Source organism: Cyphellophora europaea (assembly GCF_000365145.1).
Source record: "Cyphellophora europaea CBS 101466 unplaced genomic scaffold supercont1.8, whole genome shotgun sequence".
In the NCBI taxonomy this organism is placed as follows: Eukaryota; Fungi; Ascomycota; class Eurotiomycetes; order Chaetothyriales; family Cyphellophoraceae; genus Cyphellophora; species Cyphellophora europaea.
This window is the reverse complement of record NW_008481814.1, coordinates 221041-238223: the sequence shown is the minus strand read 5'-3', so window position 1 is coordinate 238223 and position 17183 is coordinate 221041. Positions and strand designations below refer to the sequence as shown.

At 54.4% G+C, this 17183-nt stretch overlaps 5 protein-coding genes across 5 annotated transcripts; 3 read left to right on the top strand and 2 right to left on the bottom strand.

The window, feature by feature from the left end:
• Nucleotides 1–2126: 2126 nt before the first annotated feature.
• HMPREF1541_07885 (ATP synthase F1, gamma subunit) lies at nucleotides 2127–3189 on the bottom strand (the record flags this gene model as incomplete). Its single annotated transcript, XM_008722208.1, has 4 exons — nucleotides 2127–2255; nucleotides 2304–2962; nucleotides 3014–3063; nucleotides 3134–3189. 4 exons carry the CDS (start codon nucleotides 3187–3189, stop codon nucleotides 2127–2129), a joined length of 894 nt encoding a protein of 297 aa, XP_008720430.1.
• A 510-nt stretch (nucleotides 3190–3699) lies between these two features.
• On the top strand, nucleotides 3700–6560 carry HMPREF1541_07884 (uncharacterized protein; the record flags this gene model as incomplete). The annotated part of the gene is made up of 4 exons (XM_008722207.1): nucleotides 3700–3763; nucleotides 3859–4088; nucleotides 4147–6378; nucleotides 6426–6560. The coding sequence occupies 4 exons, from the start codon at nucleotides 3700–3702 to the stop codon at nucleotides 6558–6560; spliced, it is 2661 nt and encodes an 886-aa protein (XP_008720429.1).
• Nucleotides 6561–7204: 644 nt separating this feature from the next.
• Nucleotides 7205–9652, top strand: HMPREF1541_07883 (uncharacterized protein; the record flags this gene model as incomplete). The annotated part of the gene is made up of 1 exon (XM_008722206.1): nucleotides 7205–9652. The coding sequence occupies one exon, from the start codon at nucleotides 7205–7207 to the stop codon at nucleotides 9650–9652; it is 2448 nt and encodes an 815-aa protein (XP_008720428.1).
• Nucleotides 9653–11912: 2260 nt separating this feature from the next.
• HMPREF1541_07882 (uncharacterized protein) lies at nucleotides 11913–12943 on the bottom strand (the record flags this gene model as incomplete). Its single annotated transcript, XM_008722205.1, has 2 exons — nucleotides 11913–12890; nucleotides 12941–12943. 2 exons carry the CDS (start codon nucleotides 12941–12943, stop codon nucleotides 11913–11915), a joined length of 981 nt encoding a protein of 326 aa, XP_008720427.1.
• A 695-nt stretch (nucleotides 12944–13638) lies between these two features.
• On the top strand, nucleotides 13639–16056 carry HMPREF1541_07881 (uncharacterized protein; the record flags this gene model as incomplete). The annotated part of the gene is made up of 1 exon (XM_008722204.1): nucleotides 13639–16056. The coding sequence occupies one exon, from the start codon at nucleotides 13639–13641 to the stop codon at nucleotides 16054–16056; it is 2418 nt and encodes an 805-aa protein (XP_008720426.1).
• Between the last annotated feature and the right edge of the window lie 1127 nt (nucleotides 16057–17183).

Here is a 17183-nt window from a genome sequence, read left to right as displayed (position 1 = left end):
GTGTAGACGACATGGCCCTGGATTCTTGATGAGATATGCCGGATAACAGGAGCAATTGAGTAATCAATTTTACAGGCTTCTGACCGGAAGCTGCGCCATTTGAAAAGCTGAAACAGTGCAGCTGGCTGAAGTGCAAGTGATGTCTCTTCCGAAATACTGCTGAGTCTATCTAGTTCTCGGTCCAGCAGCGCTCAAGTCGTACGGAGCGCACCTCTTCCTACCTGGCCGGATACTGGGCAGGTCCTTCTGGACGACCACTTTGCTGCAAGCTGCCTTCAGAGAGCCTTCTGTTAAGTACAGCTCATGAGTCGCTAGCGTCTTTGGTGCAAGCGTTCGAAGATCCCCTGGTCAACCTCCCGGCCTATTACAACCACTCTGACAAAGCGATCCGAATCTTGTCCTTGGTAAACATAACCCCCTCAATGGAGGCCCAACAAGCGCTCGAGTTCCTCCGCACTGTCCGCGTACAGGAACGTATCTGGAACAGCTGAATCGCGCACAGTATTGCCTCCACCATCCATGCCATCAGCTTTAGCGGCGCGAAACTGGGCTGCTGCGGAAGGTTCTCCGAGCAGGTCCCCATCCACGTCCACGCCACCGACTACATTCCCGTCCGTAGGACGACATGAGAAGTCCCATCATTACCAAGCCGGTACGCCGGAGTTGCGCAGTAAATTGAAGATCCATTACTCGTGCGCGCACTGCCGGAGCAACAGTCTCGAGGCCGACACAGAAACTACGGGATTGCAGCCACACTGGCTCAATGGTGTGAAGTGCTCTTTGGGCAAGCTGCTTCGCGTAGGCGGCTCTCAGGGCGAACTCACGAGTGTAGCCTGCGATTGTGCTTGCTTGCCTCCACGTTGTGAAAACAGCTCAGTAGCGGCAGGATACACCACTACCACTCCTGGATAATTGTAAGAAAAGTCTCGCTCTGCATTGCTGCTGCACTCTCTGTTGCTAACCATTCAAGCAACCTTTGAGAAGAAGGTCGCATTTTAACGGCCGGGCGCCTTCATGGTACCCTTCACCCGACACTAGAAGTCGAACTCGTGCTCATCTTCGTCGCTCTCCTCCTCTGCCTCTCCCTCTCCCCTTCCTCCTTCACCAACCATCTCACTCTCGCGCCCCACGATCCAAACCTCCCACCTCCGCTCCCACCGCCGAACCTTCCCTTCTCCCATATCATCCCAGAACCTATCCCTCCAACCGGGAAACACCCTCTCGCGCCACACCTCCTCCCTCAGCGCCATGCGCAGCCGAACCACTAACTCGTCTCGCGTCGGCACCTTCTCGGGGTCGTCGACGTCGTTGACCTCGTTTTCCTCCCACTCTTCGGCGTACGTAATGCCCTGGGCTGCCTGGTAGGCGAGGGAGCGCGGAGTGGTGCCGCGGGAGAGGAAGGAGATGATGGGGGAGGGGGATGTTGGCGTTGCTGTTGCTCTCGATGCGGATGCTGGCGAGGCGGCGTGTTCGCGCTTGTCGGTGAAGGATAAGACGGTCATGTCTGCGGTTGTAACGAAACGAGGCGAGGAGTTTATGTGGTATTTGTTTGTTTGCCACAAAGGAGGAGCAGCACGACTGGCAAGGAGGGAATGGTAATTGAATTGTGCTGTGCTGTGCTGTGCTGCGAACAAGTTTGTGAGAAGGACGGTATGGAATTAGAAAGGGGGACGTTGGTAGCTGGGAAGCCTGCAGCCTCTGGAGTGGCAGTGAATAGGAACAAACGGGCACAACATGACGGCATATTAGGCAGTGAAAAGGATACTGCCAGGGAGATTGGTCCGGGCGGTGTCGAGTGAATGAGAGGGGCGAAGAGGGAGTCCGAAATCGTCGAAGCAAAGCTTGCAACACCATGGTTAATAAGACTGATGGGTGGGCTCCCTGATATAGCAAATCGCGCATAGAAACGTCTGCTATGGGTCTCAGCAGCCCGCCGCTAAAGTTTGTTGGTCGGTGGTGCAGGATCTAGGAGACATTAGCTCAAAAGACGAGATGTTTCAGTCTGAACAGGATCCCGGAGACGACAAAGAAGATTGATCTCTGCGAGTGGCTGCCTACTGGCCTAGCATATATGTACAAACCTCCGTTCGATTATTTCGAATTGAGTTGATTCTGCTGAGACCCATCTACATGTCCTCCGACGCCGTGGCACCGGTGATAATCTCCACCAACTCGCCGGTAATGACGGCTTGACGGGTACGATTGTACAGAATGGTGAATTTGCTGATCATGTCCGAGGCATTGTTCGAAGCGTTCTGCCTAATGTCAGTACCATCTCGTATCAGCGAAGCAAATTTACTTACGTCCATGGCGTTTCGGCGGGCAGACTGCTCGCAAGCGTGACCCTCAGCCAAAGCCCAGTAGAGTGAGTTGGCCAGGGTGTACTCGCGGAGGTTACCGAGCACCGCGTCGTCGATCTCGAAAGCAGCGAAGTTGGGAGAGTTGGCAATAGCCTCCTCGGAGTAGGCCTCAATCGCAACAGGCTCGTAGGATTGCGCATTGATGAACTTGTTGTAGAGAATGCGGATAGAAGCGTACTCCTCGGGAAGTAGGCAGATCTGGTCGGCGATGGCTTGCGCATCAGCGAAGGTAGGAACATCCTTTCCAACGCCAGCAAAGCTCAGCTGGATGTTCTTGGGGTTGGAGCGACTGAGCTGAGACTTGGACTTCTCGCCAATAACAGCCAGGTCAAGGTTGGAGTTCTCGCTGAGAAGCTTTCGGGTCGCACGAGTGAGACCAGAATGAATACCACCGCAAAGACCCTTATCCGAGGAGCAAATAACCATCAGGGTCTTTTTCTCTTCCAAAGGCTTGGTCTCAGCCTCTTCGAAAACCTTGTTGGAAACTTGGCCGTAAGTTCGGGAGTCGGTCATGGCTTTCTGGGCGCGGGTAAGCTTGGTAGAAGCGACAATCTTCATCGTCTTGGTGATTTTCTCGATGTTGCGGATGGACTTGAGGCGCCCTGATCTACATTAGAATGGTTCACCCTCCGCGGGTTTGTGGGGAGGCTGACCTTCGATTTCTCGCAAGGTGGCATAGTTGGCAGATTGAGGGACAGCAGCTCTACAGGCATGTAAGCATATGCGCGGGGATCAGTCGCTCGCTTTGAGAGCTGTTGAAGCTAGGAGCTCACCTGGCGACGACGGTGCTACCGGTCCGCAGAGCGGGCCTCACCGCTTGAGACAGCATCTTGTCGGGTCTGTAGGTTTACAGACCTGATAGACGACGGTTGCGAGGAAGGGAGAGGAGAGATGCGGGAAAAAGATCGTGGTTGAAGCTCAATGAGCACCTGCCGTCAAGGTCGGAGCAGGGAGCAGCTTGAGAAAGCTTGGCGTCACGTGACGACCCTGTCCCTCGAAACTTTGTTATAGGCCGTTCCACTGCTACTTCTTGTCCTTCTCCTCGACCTGCGCTCGTCGGCGTCCTTTTTTTCCATTACCTCCTGCATCTTACCCACGACACCCCCATCACCACGCCTTCCCATCACTCGGTTTTCTGCCTTTTCAGGGCATTTCTCGGCCCTCCCGGCGCATAAGTCGGACCCAGCCCGTCATTCTTCTAATCGGGAGCGCGTTCCGCGTTACCCCTCGACTCCAGCTCTTGGTCAACTTCAGCTACACATCAGCCTTTACGCGCTTTCAACCTAGTCGGAATACCTTCGCTGCTTACGCACGTCCACAGGCCATATACGCGGGCGCAATGGCCTCCTCATCCGATGATGATATGCCTATAAGCAAGGCTCGCAAGAATGGTGTGAATGGGAGTAAGTGGCCCCAGCGTCCAAACAATCACCGTTCGTTTCTAGGCCACATCTCGACGCACACAGCATGTAAGACGAATGCTGACTGGCCTATATAGCTTCTGCTCCACCTGTCTCCTCCGCGAAGATTCCCTCTAGCCTCGACAGGCAGATGGACAAGACACTGCCGACCAATGGCGAGATCCAACCAGGTATCTCGATACGAAATGGACCTCTCACTGAAGATGTCGAGATGAAGGATACCAATGGCTCGGCTGCACCCGCCAAGAGGAAAGTCAGCCGGCCTAGCTACGCCGAGGAGGAGAGTAGTGACGACGATAAGCCAATTGTACGTGTTACATTGCCCTCTGGCAGAGGTCTCAGCGACTGATTTTCTGCTCCAATAGATCAAAAAAAGAAAAACCCAGCCCGAAACAGCCGTCGAATCCGATTCAGATGTCCCTTTGGCCAAGTCGAAGCCCAATGGCAAGGTTGCAAAGAAGCCTCCTCGAGCGAGCAACCAACAGATAGGAGAAGACTCTGACTCTGATGTGCCCATACAGAAGAAGCTCATCCACGAGAAGCAGAAGATTGAGGCTAAGGCTGAGAAGGATGCTCAGAAGATCCGCAAGGCTGATAAGCCGAAGAAGGTCAAGAAAGAGGAATCCTCCGACGATGACAAGCCGCTCAAAAAGACCAAGCCAGCTCCCGCCGCCAAAGCCAAGACGAAAGTGAAAGTTGAGTCTCCTGCTCCGAAGAAGGCCGCCGGTAAGAAGGCCGCCGTCAAGAAGGAAGAAACCGAGGACCCGGAAGAGGATGACGAGGATGAAGGCACTAACTGGTGGGATGATCCGACCAAGGGCGACGGCACCAACAAGTGGGAGACACTACAACATAGTGGAGTCGTCTTTCCTCCCCCATATCAGCCTTTGCCGAAGAATGTCAAGCTGAAGTACGATGGTATTCCGCTCACTCTACACCCCGACGCCGAAGAAGTGGCCGGGTTCTTCGGCGGCATGCTCAACTCAACCCATAACGTTGAGAACCCGACCTTTCAGAAGAATTTCTTCAACGACTTCAAGGAAATCCTGAAGAAAACTGGTGGTGCAAAGGGACCCAATGGCGAAAAGGTTGATGTCAAGGATTTCAAGAAATGCGATTTCAAGCCAATATTCGACCACTATGATGCGGAGAGAGCGGCCAAAAAGGCACTCCCAGCTGCCGAGAAGAAAAAGCTCAAGGCCGAGAAAGATGCGGCCGAGGCGCCATATATGTATTGCACATGGGACGGCAAGAAGCAGAAGGTTGGCAATTTCCGCGTGGAACCACCTGGCCTCTTTCGCGGTCGTGGCGAGCACCCCAAGACCGGTCATGTCAAGACTCGCGTGCCGCCTGAGCAGATTACCCTCAACATCGGCAAAGAAGCCACTGTGCCTGCTCCCCCTGAAGGCCACAAATGGAAGGAGATCAAGCACGACAAGCAGGGTACTTGGCTCGCCATGTGGCAAGAGAACATCAATGGCAACTACAAGTATGTCATGCTTGCGGCCAACTCTGATGTGAAGGGCCAGTCGGACTACAAGAAATTTGAGAAGGCCCGAGAGCTCAAGAAGCACATCGACAAGATCCGTAAAGACTACCGCAAGAACCTCAAGGCTGAGATGATGGCCGACCGACAGAAAGCCACGGCCATGTACTTCATCGATCAGTTCGCGCTCAGAGCTGGTAATGAGAAAGGCGACGATGAAGCCGAGACAGTAGGCTGCTGCTCCCTGAAGTACGAGCATATCACCCTCAAGGAGCCCAACAAGGTCATCTTCGACTTTTTGGGTAAAGATTCGATCCGATTCCATGAAGAGTTCGATGTTGACCAGCAGGTGTTCAAGAATCTGAAGATCTTCAAGAAGGCCCCTAAAGGTGAAGGCGATGACATATTCGATCGGCTCACCACGACCCAGCTCAACAACCATCTGAAGAACTACATGCCCGGCCTCACGGCGAAGGTGTTCCGTACCTACAATGCTTCGTACACCATGGCTACACTCCTCAAAGATATGAAGGCTGAGGGTACTCATGCCGAGAAGGTCAAGGCATACAACGATGCCAACCGTAAGGTGGCAATTCTCTGCAACCACAAGCGTACAGTCGCTGCCAGCCACGAGAACACCATGGAGAAGCTTAGCGAACGCATCAAAGCTGTTAAGTATCAGCAATGGCGTCTCAAGCACATGATTCTTGATCTTGATCCCAAACAGAAGAAGAAGAAGGGTGCCGAGTGGTTCGAGCTGCCCGATGACATGGATGAAGAATGGGTCAAGGAGCACCAAGCCTTCCTGGTTGAAGAGGCCAAGAACAAAATCACCAAAAAATTCGAGAAGGACAACGAGAAGCTCAAGGCCGAGGGTGAGAAGGAGATGAAGCACAAGGAACTTGAGGAGAGACTCGAGGCTGCGAAAGAGCTCGAGAAGAAATACAAAAAGGAAAACAAGACCAAGAAGGTCGAAGCTGAAGGCAAGTCGATCACAGTGGAGAAGCTCGAGGAGAACATCAAGAAGTTCGATCAGAGAATCGAGAACATGACGGTCCAAGCCGAAGACAAGGAGAGCAACAAAGAAGTCGCGCTCGGCACTTCCAAGATCGTAAGCGCTCTTCATCACCAACGGAAGCCACAGCTAATGCTCTACAGAACTACATCGACCCACGTTTGACCGTCGTCTTCACCAAGAAGTTCAACGTACCCATCGAGAAGTTCTTCTCGAAGACTCTGCGCGAGAAGTTCGAGTGGGCCATCAAGTCAGTTGAAGAGGACTGGGAGTTTTGAGCAACGCCCGATCAGTAGTGACCGGCGAGTCACCGAGCTCGAGATGCGACCACCGAGGGCTGGACGCGGGTATGCATGATTGATCATAGCTAGTGCTGCATTTTATCGGCCAGACCGTAGAGCTACTGATACTCTAGACATCGTACATTCAGTAATGCAGAAGAACGTACATTACTATAAAGTTACCCCTCAAGACCGCCCCAGGCGCCTCGATTCTGCTAGCACCGCTCAGAAATTCCCTGGCGAGTTTAGCTCTGATCAAGCGAGAATTGGCGTAAGGCACCTAGCATTGTGGGCCAGACCGCCGCCCGGGTTATTGCTCCAGACTACTGGCCCCTGGAGACTGACAAAGCAATATGCCGAGTCTATAGGGCCTCGGACTTTGCGATGCCCCGAAAAGCCAGATGGTCAGTCATTTGGTAAGCCTGTTGAACCCTGAATTTGGGCTTCCCTATCCTGCTGATTTGGCCCCGGCTGCTCTCAGACGATTAGCGTGACTCTTATTTTCATGTTGCCTACCTGCAATATCACGACGTCACCTTCGCGGTATTAACAACCACCCTTCCACAGCGTCCAAGTCAGCTCAGGCGGCAATGACAAGCGCCTAGGCGCACACGCATCATCGACAACAATAATCGGTCGCTATGGACAGACCACAGCCCTTGGAATCTCAGCCTCCAGACCCACAGCGCCGCGAGTCTGAATCTCTGTCAGCTTTGCGTAGTGCGCTGCAGGAGGCCAAGAATGCCCACGACATCGACATCGACAGCCAGCCAGACGACGATGCTTCCAACGAGGAAGGCTCCCCCGACAAGCCCGCTCGCCGGCCAAAGCGAGCGCGCGCGTGCATCGCTTGTCGCAACATGAAGATCCGCTGTCTGCCGGTTCAAGGCCAGGAGGCGTGTCTGGCCTGTTCCAAGGTAAACCGCGAATGCGTCATGCCCGGCCCTGCACGGAAACGACAAAAGACAGTACACAAGGTCGCAGAGCTTGAGAAGAAGATAAATGCCCTCACCGACGCCCTCATCGCCCAGCAGGCGGCCAACCCAACTCCTCCCAATGACTCCCCGAATACAGACCGCCAAGAAACCCAGTCAGATGTGACACGCACCAACACCACTATCACTTCAGATCCGCAGCGTGAGTCCGAGCGTTTATCATCGTACGGGAAGATCCCCGTGGAGAATCCCAATGTCAATTTCGAGCAAGGACATCTCGACTGGGGATGCTCCAAATTTGAGCACCCTCGAGAGAAACTGGAGCCATACGCCGACATAATCGAACGCGCCCTGCTTGACATGCCTACTGCCAACAAGATTTTCGGTCACTATGTCAACAACATGCTCCCGCACTTCCCCGTGCTCGCCTTTCCCGGCACCATCACTGCTCAAGATGTACGAACGGCCAGGCCCATGTTGTTCTTGGCCATCCTCACCGTCGCGGCTCCCGCCATCAAGCCCGAGCTGCATGGTAACCTTGTCGTCGAGCTGACTCGCCAGTTGTCGGAGAGAGTTCTTTTCGTCGGTGAAAAGAGTCTGGAGGTCGTTCAGGCGATACTGGTCTACACCAACTACTATACCAGAAATAAGTACGCAAAGGACCTGACCTTCAACCAGCTCATACACTCCGCCGTGGTCATGTGTTTGGATCTAGGCATGGGCAAACGCTACAAATCACTGCAACGCGATCGCACTGAAGAGGCCGAAGTCCGGCGAACATGGCTTTCGTGCTACTACTTTGCCTCTAATGTCTCCATCCTCCTCCGCCATCCCTCTCTCGTTCGCTGGTCACCCTACCTCGAAGACTCCATCGCTTATCTCGGCGGTCCTACCGCTTCCGACGCCGACCGCTGGCTCTGTGCCTTGGTACGCACCCAGCAAATTGCCGAAGAAGTCTCACTCGTCTTCAACATGGACGATCAGTCATCCAATGTTTCTTTCGGTGACACTTCTACGCAATACCATCTCAAAGCCTTCGAGAAACAACTTGCTGCCTGGCATGACAGTGTTCCCGCCTCCATCAACTCCAATGTCGTGTCCCATATCGCGGCAAGCATCAACCTTTACGTGCACGAAATTGGCCTTCACCTCGAGCACGATTCGAACATGGACGACTGGGCCGGCGGCATGAAATTCGTCGAGGGCAGACCTGGCTCAACCGCCCCGTTGCCTTCGGGTAACACTGTCCAGCCTACAACCGCCAAATCCCACATCACCATCACTCACATCGACGCCCTAGCGCAGTGCCTAGACTCGTCACACAAAATGCTTGACGCCTGGCTTGCCTTGCCTCTCTCAACAGGACGCAACCTTCCCAACCTGGGCATTGTGTGGAACACCTACGCCATTGTGGCGCTCATCAAGCTGCACGGCGTACTCTCCGCGCCCGACTCTAAATTCCTCGAGGTATTCTCGCCCGAACTGAGAGTCGACTATTACATCCTAGCCGTGATCGAGCGCCTACAGGAACTCGCCGCCGACGGTCGCTGTCCGCCCGCCGAAGCTTTTGTATACGTGGTCCGCAAACTGCGCAGCTGGTTCGAGCACAAGCGCAGTGGCTTCCCGGAGCAGCATAGCGACGCCGACGACGGCGGCGATGTCAGCGCCGGCGTCAAGGCCGGTGGTGATGGCGGCTTCGTCGCTTCCCACAAGCGGTACGCAGACGACGTGATGCGTCTGGCGCAAGAGCGAGACATTCTGCCACAAGACCTGCCGCGCTCCGGGTCGCTGTCGCAGCGGCCTAGTCCGAACCTTGACCCGGCGGGTGCGCCCTTCGACGTTGGTGGCAGTGCGGCGCAAGCGTCGCAGCCGCTGGTCGGAACCAGCAGCATGCCGAGCAGTCAGATGAATCCGATGGGCATCGGTGGCAACGGTGGTGGTGGCTTTCCAGCCTCACAGCAAGTGCCTGGCAGCGGGCCATTTGCTAACAATAACAGCAGCAACAGCCAGTTTGCGACCATGTCGGATTTGAACGTCGCGTACAATGCCGCGAGCTACAATATCAACTGGGATGAATTGAACTTTAGCCAGCAGGAGATGAATCTGTTCGACGAGTATATGGGCGAGCGCGGCTGGATGGGGTATATCATCTGAACGGAAGACGCCAGTGCGATGGAGGACTAAGGCTGTCTGGAAAGGTTTTGCATGCATTCATCAGCGATGACAGGCGATGGCGGGAAACGAGGAGTTTCAGAAAGAAGACCAATTGCAGGCAAGCAAGCAGTTTTTGCAGGCTCCGACGTGGAACGTTTTTTTCAGAAGAGACATATATTTCTCTGCTCACGCATAATTGTATATCAGAATCCCATCAACCTTCATGTTCGAACGATGGAGTATATGAGTCTTCCATCTCCACAGTTCCCCCATAACCCTTTCGGGCAACCCAACCATTCGCCTGTCATGTCCGTTTCCCATTATACCTTCTCGTATTCTAACGCCCAGGGAAACGCCTCGCTGATCCCCCATCAATCAATCAGTCAGTCAGTCAGTCATCCCCTTCCCTTTAGCACCATCCCAAGCTCCGCCCCCTCAAACGCTCACCCCCACCCCACAACCCCAACCCCCAAAACCACCGCCTCCTCCGCGTCCAGCACGCTCACCGTCCGGCCCACGACGCCGTCTCCACCCACCCCGAGATTCAACCGGTGGTGGTGGTGTCGGCGGCGCGCGGGCTCCGCAGTAAGAATGCAGGCTCCGCCGTCGGCGGCGCAGGCGAACGCGTGCATCACGGGCGAGGCCTCGGAGAATTCGTGGATGCGGATCGTCAGGCCTCTTTTGTCCGCCTCGAGAGCTGACGAAGGAGAGGACGACGAGGTGGTGGTGGTGGTGGTGGAGGAAGTGGAACAAGTGGACCAAGCGGGCGAAGGCGCCCGACTCGGTAGCAGGACGAGCGAGGATTGTGTGGGACTGGAGGGTGTGGCGGGGTTGGAGAGGTGGAGGGTCGCGCCGGCGAAGAGAGGGAATGTGGATGTTGAGGTAGATGCAGGAGGTAAGGGGTGGATAGCGGCCATGAGGGCGCCGGAGTCGATGGTTGGGGCGCGGGAGAGGCAGCCTTGGTTGCACATGGTGGGTGGGAACCCAGTGAGAGACTTCGCGGGATCGGGTGGAGTGCTACTTGAATTGGGACGTAGCGATGGAGGAGTGTTGGACGTTGGAGTGCTGAGCGGGAAGCGGTGGACAGGTTCAGTAGAATCTTGGAGTCCTGAGGTTTGGCAGTATAGGTCTTGGTGTCGGTGCTGTAGTTGTTGCAATTATATCGGCCTGACGTATCAGCAGCGTGTCTGTGTCGTCCTTATCGTTCCTTTCTCAAAGTCGCAAAAGGTAAATTACGGTGCTGCCGCGGGAGTCCTGACTGTCGCTCAACTGTATGGTATCATTTCCCTCCCTCTAGAGCAGCAGCAGACCCCCCCGAATATATACAATTCAGACACTCCATACCTCAGCCTCCACACAACACATCCCTAGGCCTCAAATCACCACATCACCACATGATCAAGATTGCACCTGCCTCCATCAGCCGCACAGCAATCATAACGAGCACGTTTCGAGCACTTTTCCCCCATGCACAGAGACGACCTCGAACTTGCTCAGGTGAGCAGGTTTCCCCGCCAAGACATCGAGGCTGAAGCGGATCTCGGTGCCTCGCTCTGCAGTGTGGGTCGCTGGCTACGATCTATTAATCTCGGGTTTAGTTTCCGTCAATTCCATGATGAGGGATCGCAATTATTAGGGAGAACTGTGCAGTTTCTTAAGAGAAGAGCTAAGTGTGATGCACCTGATGCAGCGTCAAATATGGAGTGTGGCGGCAAAGGAGACGATCGTGGTATATTTGAGCCCCAGCTACGAGAGGAGATGAATGGTTCGATGAGCAAGATTTGGCACGCTGCCTGAATACTCGGCCCAGACTGTGCATTCGGCTGGTGCAGAGTCGTAGAACACACATCAGTACGACCAGCTTGATCTTGCTGCGTTGCAACCCTTAAGCCTGGCCACTCCCCCTTTCCAACGATCCGGCACGGTCCTGTTCAAACGCATGCATATGTTGGCAATCCGCTCCAGTCCAAAAAACACTGCCAAAGTCGTCCTGCTATCTTGATTTGATATCTCCAAGAAGCACCTTCAACAACAATTACTCCCTGGCGCACGTTAAACAATGTTGATTCATACCCATATGTCGCCTGTCGTTTCTCGTTCTCGTACACAAACAGCAATCCTCAAAGGCAGATGCTGTGTCAGATGTAGAACCTAGATCACAGAAAGTGTGGTTGATGCACACTCAGGGCCCTGTGCAGCACGTATATCAGAATCTATCCCACAGCCATACCCAGAAATGAAAATAAAAGAAGGCACAGTCCTACCTCGCTAATCCGCCTCCACCTGTTTGGACTTGTTCTTGTCCCGGACCCGCACTCATGACCGGCGGGCCCCCAGTGAGATTAGCGACGAACTCTTGGTATCGGAAGACGTCACCGCCGTTTCGCTTTTGTGCTGGAGTGTTGATGCCGCGTACACCTGAAATACCGCCGGTGTTGCGTCCAAGGATGCGACGGCCGGTATATCCCTCCAAGGCGCGATCAACATCTCGCTCGGCTAATCGCTGCTCGCCAGGATCTGGCAATGTGGTCAAGAGAGCAGACTTGAGTTCAGCGACATCAATCTGACCTGAGTCGTCATCGTCAAACGCAGAAAATGCGTTGAGCAACTCTTGCTGAGGTGAAAGTGCTGCCAGAAGAGAGGCTAGCTGGTTGAGGTACTGTGGGAGTGAAAGCTGCTGCGGTTGTCCGGAAGGAAAAAATTGGGCCAAGTTGGATTCCTGAATCCCAAGGGAAGAAAGTGTCTCGGAGATGGAGGCTGGTGTGATGTGTCCGGACGAATTCGAGTCCAGCACTGAAAATGACTCTCGAAGGTTGTGAAGCAGGGCTGGTGGCAATTTCGATAATGGGTCTGCTTGACTGAGCGTTGAAGGGGTTAAGTTGGAACGTTGAGGCGGTCGACTCGAGTCTATCGATCGTGCTGCCGGACGACTGTAGGTCTCGGACGCCTTTGGTGGTTCTGGCAGCCGTCGTGCAGAAGGTGAAGGAGGAGGCTCGGTCTGCGCTCGCATATACGAACCATGATGGTTTGCAGACGATCTGGTGGGCGTGCCGACAATGTCTTCGTCCTCTTCCTCTTCCGACACGGTATATGACTGCTTGAGTTTGGATGGCGAAGTCATTGGGGATGCTCCTCGTTGTGATGGTGGGGTTGATGGACGTTCTCTGGCCGATGTTGGCGAGGAAGGCGAGCCAGGTCTGCGGAAGGGAGAGGAGCGAGGTGAGTTGCGAAAAGTAGACTTGTATATCAGCCTCGAAGGTCTGTTGAGATTGCTGATGTCAAACTTACCATGATGGCTGCGTAGCTCTTGCTGGAGCTGCAGTGGGGTGTTGATGAGCGATCCCTGACGTTGCTACGGATCCCCCCGGAATGTCGCGCAGTGCGATCGAGTAGTCCGCTCGCGTGCGAAGACGGAGAAGCAACAGAAGCCACTGAGATGAGAGGGGCGCAAGCTGTATCGTTCTTCTCGCCCTGCTTGATATGATATTGGGCTTTGAGTGTGATGGCCTGTGGAAGCGGTCATCCATGTCTTCTGTTTACAGATTCGACACCGCGGTTGCCATCGCGACCGTGGGGACCCAAACGACCGGCGCTACGATGATGATCGACCGCTAAACAAAAGCTTAGAACCGTAGCTGCCACCGAGCTTGGCAGGGGCCCCCGCTTCGAGATCCCTGCGGCTGTTGTAACTGCAACCCCTTGCGCATGCGTCTCAGGATCGAGACTGCCAGGTGCAGATCAGTCCACCTACAGATGTCGTCAATGTTCATCTACGTACAGACAGTTCGGCCTGTCCTGTAGGGCTGCGAGGGCCACTGACTGCGGTGTCATCGCAAGTCACACCGACTATTTCTCCTCCGTGCTCTGCCTCAGTTCTTCCCGCGAAACCTGGGGTCCTGCATGTTCCCGTGCCCTGGCGCCTTGAATTATCGACCATTCCTGGGTAACACACATACACGCCTGTATCGGAAGGGTCGCATGCGCCCATGGCAGCGACGCTCCCATATCGGTCTCAGCAGGGAGCCGGCTTCTCTGAACGCCCCTCTTCGCTGGGATCCAACGCTGGCTCCAAGTCCTCCACGTTTTCAAATCCTACACACCAAAAAGTGTCCTCTCAGAGTTCACTAATACCACCGTCACCCCGTGACTCTCACTTGTCGTCTCAACGCACCTCAGCCCAGAACGATGGAGGGTTTCGACCGGCAAAGCGCATCAAGTCGCAATATCCTCTCAATTCTCCTGAACCTCATGTCGAATATATACTCGTCGCCTCATTCGATATCGATAGAGGCTCCATCATGGAGCATCAGTACCCGGGTGCCATTAGCCCAGATGAGAGCATGCTTGCAGAGCTCATGTTGCCTGATCAGACACATATGCGCCAGCAGGACTGGACTATGTTCTTCCTCCACAAAGATGCGGGCGCAGGAGAAGAGGATCTCGCCGAGAAAGAAGCCATAAGACGAGAAAAACGACAACGAAGGGCTGCACGAGAAGCAGCAAGAGACTCTGGCGAGGCATTGGAAGATGAAAGCGACGAAGACAGCGACGATGAAGGCAACGAAACCCCCCCTCTGATGTACGTGCTGAATCTGGTCAATACCAAGCAGGACGCCACCGTCAAACGAGGTGCTGTTGTCAAAGCTATGGCTATCTGTACAAGGCACTCGTTCCTCCACATCTATAAACCCTTGTTGCTGCTGGCTTTGGAAGACTACATGAAGTCGCCCAACCTCGACACCCTGGAGCTGCTGTATGTGGCTCTCAATTCGATGGATGCTTCTCTTATGCCAAAGCTATCACTGCAGGAACGCCACATTCTGCAGGCCACGGATGCGAAAGACATGTTTGCCGAGAAATTCGAGCAGATGATCGTGCAGCGGCGAGAAAAAGAGGCAGCAGATACTTCCCGGCCCCAATCACCCACCAGGGCGGTGACTCAGTACAGCGTACCCCGAGACACACATGAGCTGGAGACCAAGATCATCTTCTCTGGGATACCTATCCCGGTCAAGATTCCAACTGCGCTATCACCAGAGACCGTGGGCGATTTCTCCCTCATCAAGCTGATCCAGACATTTGGCACGCCGCACTTGACTCAGCCCCAGCCATTTGCGCTGCACCCGCATCTGACGAGCTCGGGCGGATATACGCATCCAATCCTGGTGCTAATCAACGCCATGCTCACGCAGAAACGGGTCATCTTCTTAGGCCACAACATGCCCTCGGGCGATGTAGCCGAAGCAGTACTGGCGGCATGTGCTTTAGCGTCGGGAGGTGTTCTTCGTGGCTTCACGCGACATGCTTTCCCGTATACGGATCTGAGCAAGATTGATGAGCTGCTGAAGGTACCTGGCTTCATTGCTGGGGTTACGAATCCCGCGTTTTCGCATCATCCGGAATGGTGGGACTTGCTCTGTGATTTGCCCTCTGGGCGGATGAAAATCTCGTCAGCGATCGAGGCGGCGCCGTTGACCGAGGGCACGGCTTTTTTCAGCCAGTCGTCCTACTCGTTGCTGGCAAATATCGGCAAAGATGCTAGCGCAGACCCGACAGGTGATGCGTTGTTCATGGAAGAAGTTAATCGTAGCATCGCCCAGAGACATGGTGAATCAATCATACGAGCCCGATTTCGCGCCTATGTCACCAAGTTCACGCGTATCGCTGCAGCATTCGAAGAGACGGTATACGGGGCTAGCAATCTCACGGTAATTCCCGCTGAAGAGGTCGAGAATGGAGACCAACCACAGTCGTCGCGCAGCAGCGCCACATCGAAGCCGACCTCGCTGCGAACCATGGGTCGGAACTTGCGTGGACATGGCTACGTATGGCCGAGCGATGAGGCCAAGAGTCGAGAGCTGGCAGCGTCAGCAGCAAGGATAGAAGGATGGCGGAACACGCGGTCCTATTATTCCTTCATTTCAGATCTGGCCAGTCAGACGAAGACTGCCGAGTCGCCCACTTCGGAGGTCAGCATGAACAATATGCTGTTCGGTCCACCCACGAAACCGTACCTCGACATTTACCACTCCTTGTCGAAGCTGAGGGTGCTGAGGCTGACCCCGAAGGAAGCTGGAGCAATCTACCTGGCGCTAGAGAGCTACTGCACCGAATACGACAGCATCCTGGAGTTGCTCGAACTCACGCCCATGTCTGAGGCTGGGCTGTTTTACGTAGCCCTTGGTCTCTGGCACGAAGATATGAGAGTACGACACGCAGTGGCAGCATTATTGGAGCGGGTACGAAATCACCCAGCAGGGAAGGTCTTCTACAAAAGATTAGGTGGATGGGCACTGCAGGGTCATTCGCGAGCATTGCTGGAGAAAGAGAACAGAGTGGGGATGCAGGCGCAGGAGGCCGAAGATGCCTTGGGGCCGTCGAGCGGCGATTACAGGCGTAGCTAAATCTTGAGAGTCAGCGTTGATCTAGTAGGCGTGTCTGGTGTACAGCGAATGCATGACCTGAAGAAAACATGAATGTGGTGCAATCTCCAGGCATTTTTGATATCACTCAGATACCAACGAACCGGATCTTCAAGTCTTGTTGCTGCCGGTCTCGAGAAAGGTCGGAAGGCCGGGCGAACCGAAGAGGCGTTGAACGGACGAGGCGTGGTCAGGGGTAAAAGAAAGTGTCGATAGGGTCAGAGGATCCGGAGGAGTGCCAAGACCGAGCAGGCAATTTCGAGCGCAGGTGGAGACTTGGCCAGATGGCGTTCCGCACTATTGAACACTGGCCTGCCTTCTCTCCCACGGCCATCGATCATCGATGTCTTCTCCGTGCTTGTCTGCCTTGGCGTGAGACACACGACAAAGCCAGCAGAAGCGAGATACAAGTGTGCACCAAAGCACACACCATCAACCAGCATCCAGGGGTAGCGAGTCTCGACCCTCGAACCAGCCACCGACCACTGTTTCGTGCTCAGTGCGCATTCTCAGAGCTCGAGCAGAGACAGTGTGCTGCTCGAGCTGCAATCAGGTCCAGCTGTCAATGACGATCCGAGGCTGTCAAAGACCATGTGTATGGCACCGGAACATTCGACTGCGAATAATAATAACAATAATCTATCGAACGTTCGTTAAACCAGGCGCCCGTGGCTTGGGTGGAATGTCGAATGGGCTCGACCCGTGGCACCCCTGTCAAAAGCATCCACATGCCGAACTCCACATGGTTGAAGGCGAACTGTACGGTCTGGTTGGTCCTCCCCGTCGTTTGCTCACTGTGGCGCTTGCTAGTCCATCCATCGCTCTCGAGCAAACGTTGAAATATCCTTGCCTATCGATCTTGTTACCGTTGATGGCGTGTCGGCTCAATCCCTGTTTGGGTAGCCTACTTTCTATCACGAATGGAGGCACCTGGGGACCTTGGCTCTCATTCTTTCTCTCATATACCCATGTCGCCCTACCGACAATAATAGTGTGATCTACATTCCACTTCAACAACCTTTGTTGCGGGAGATCAACACCAAAGATCAACAGAAGATCGTCAGCATTGTCCCAAGGATCTACTTGGTCTCGACCACGTCCATTTTCGC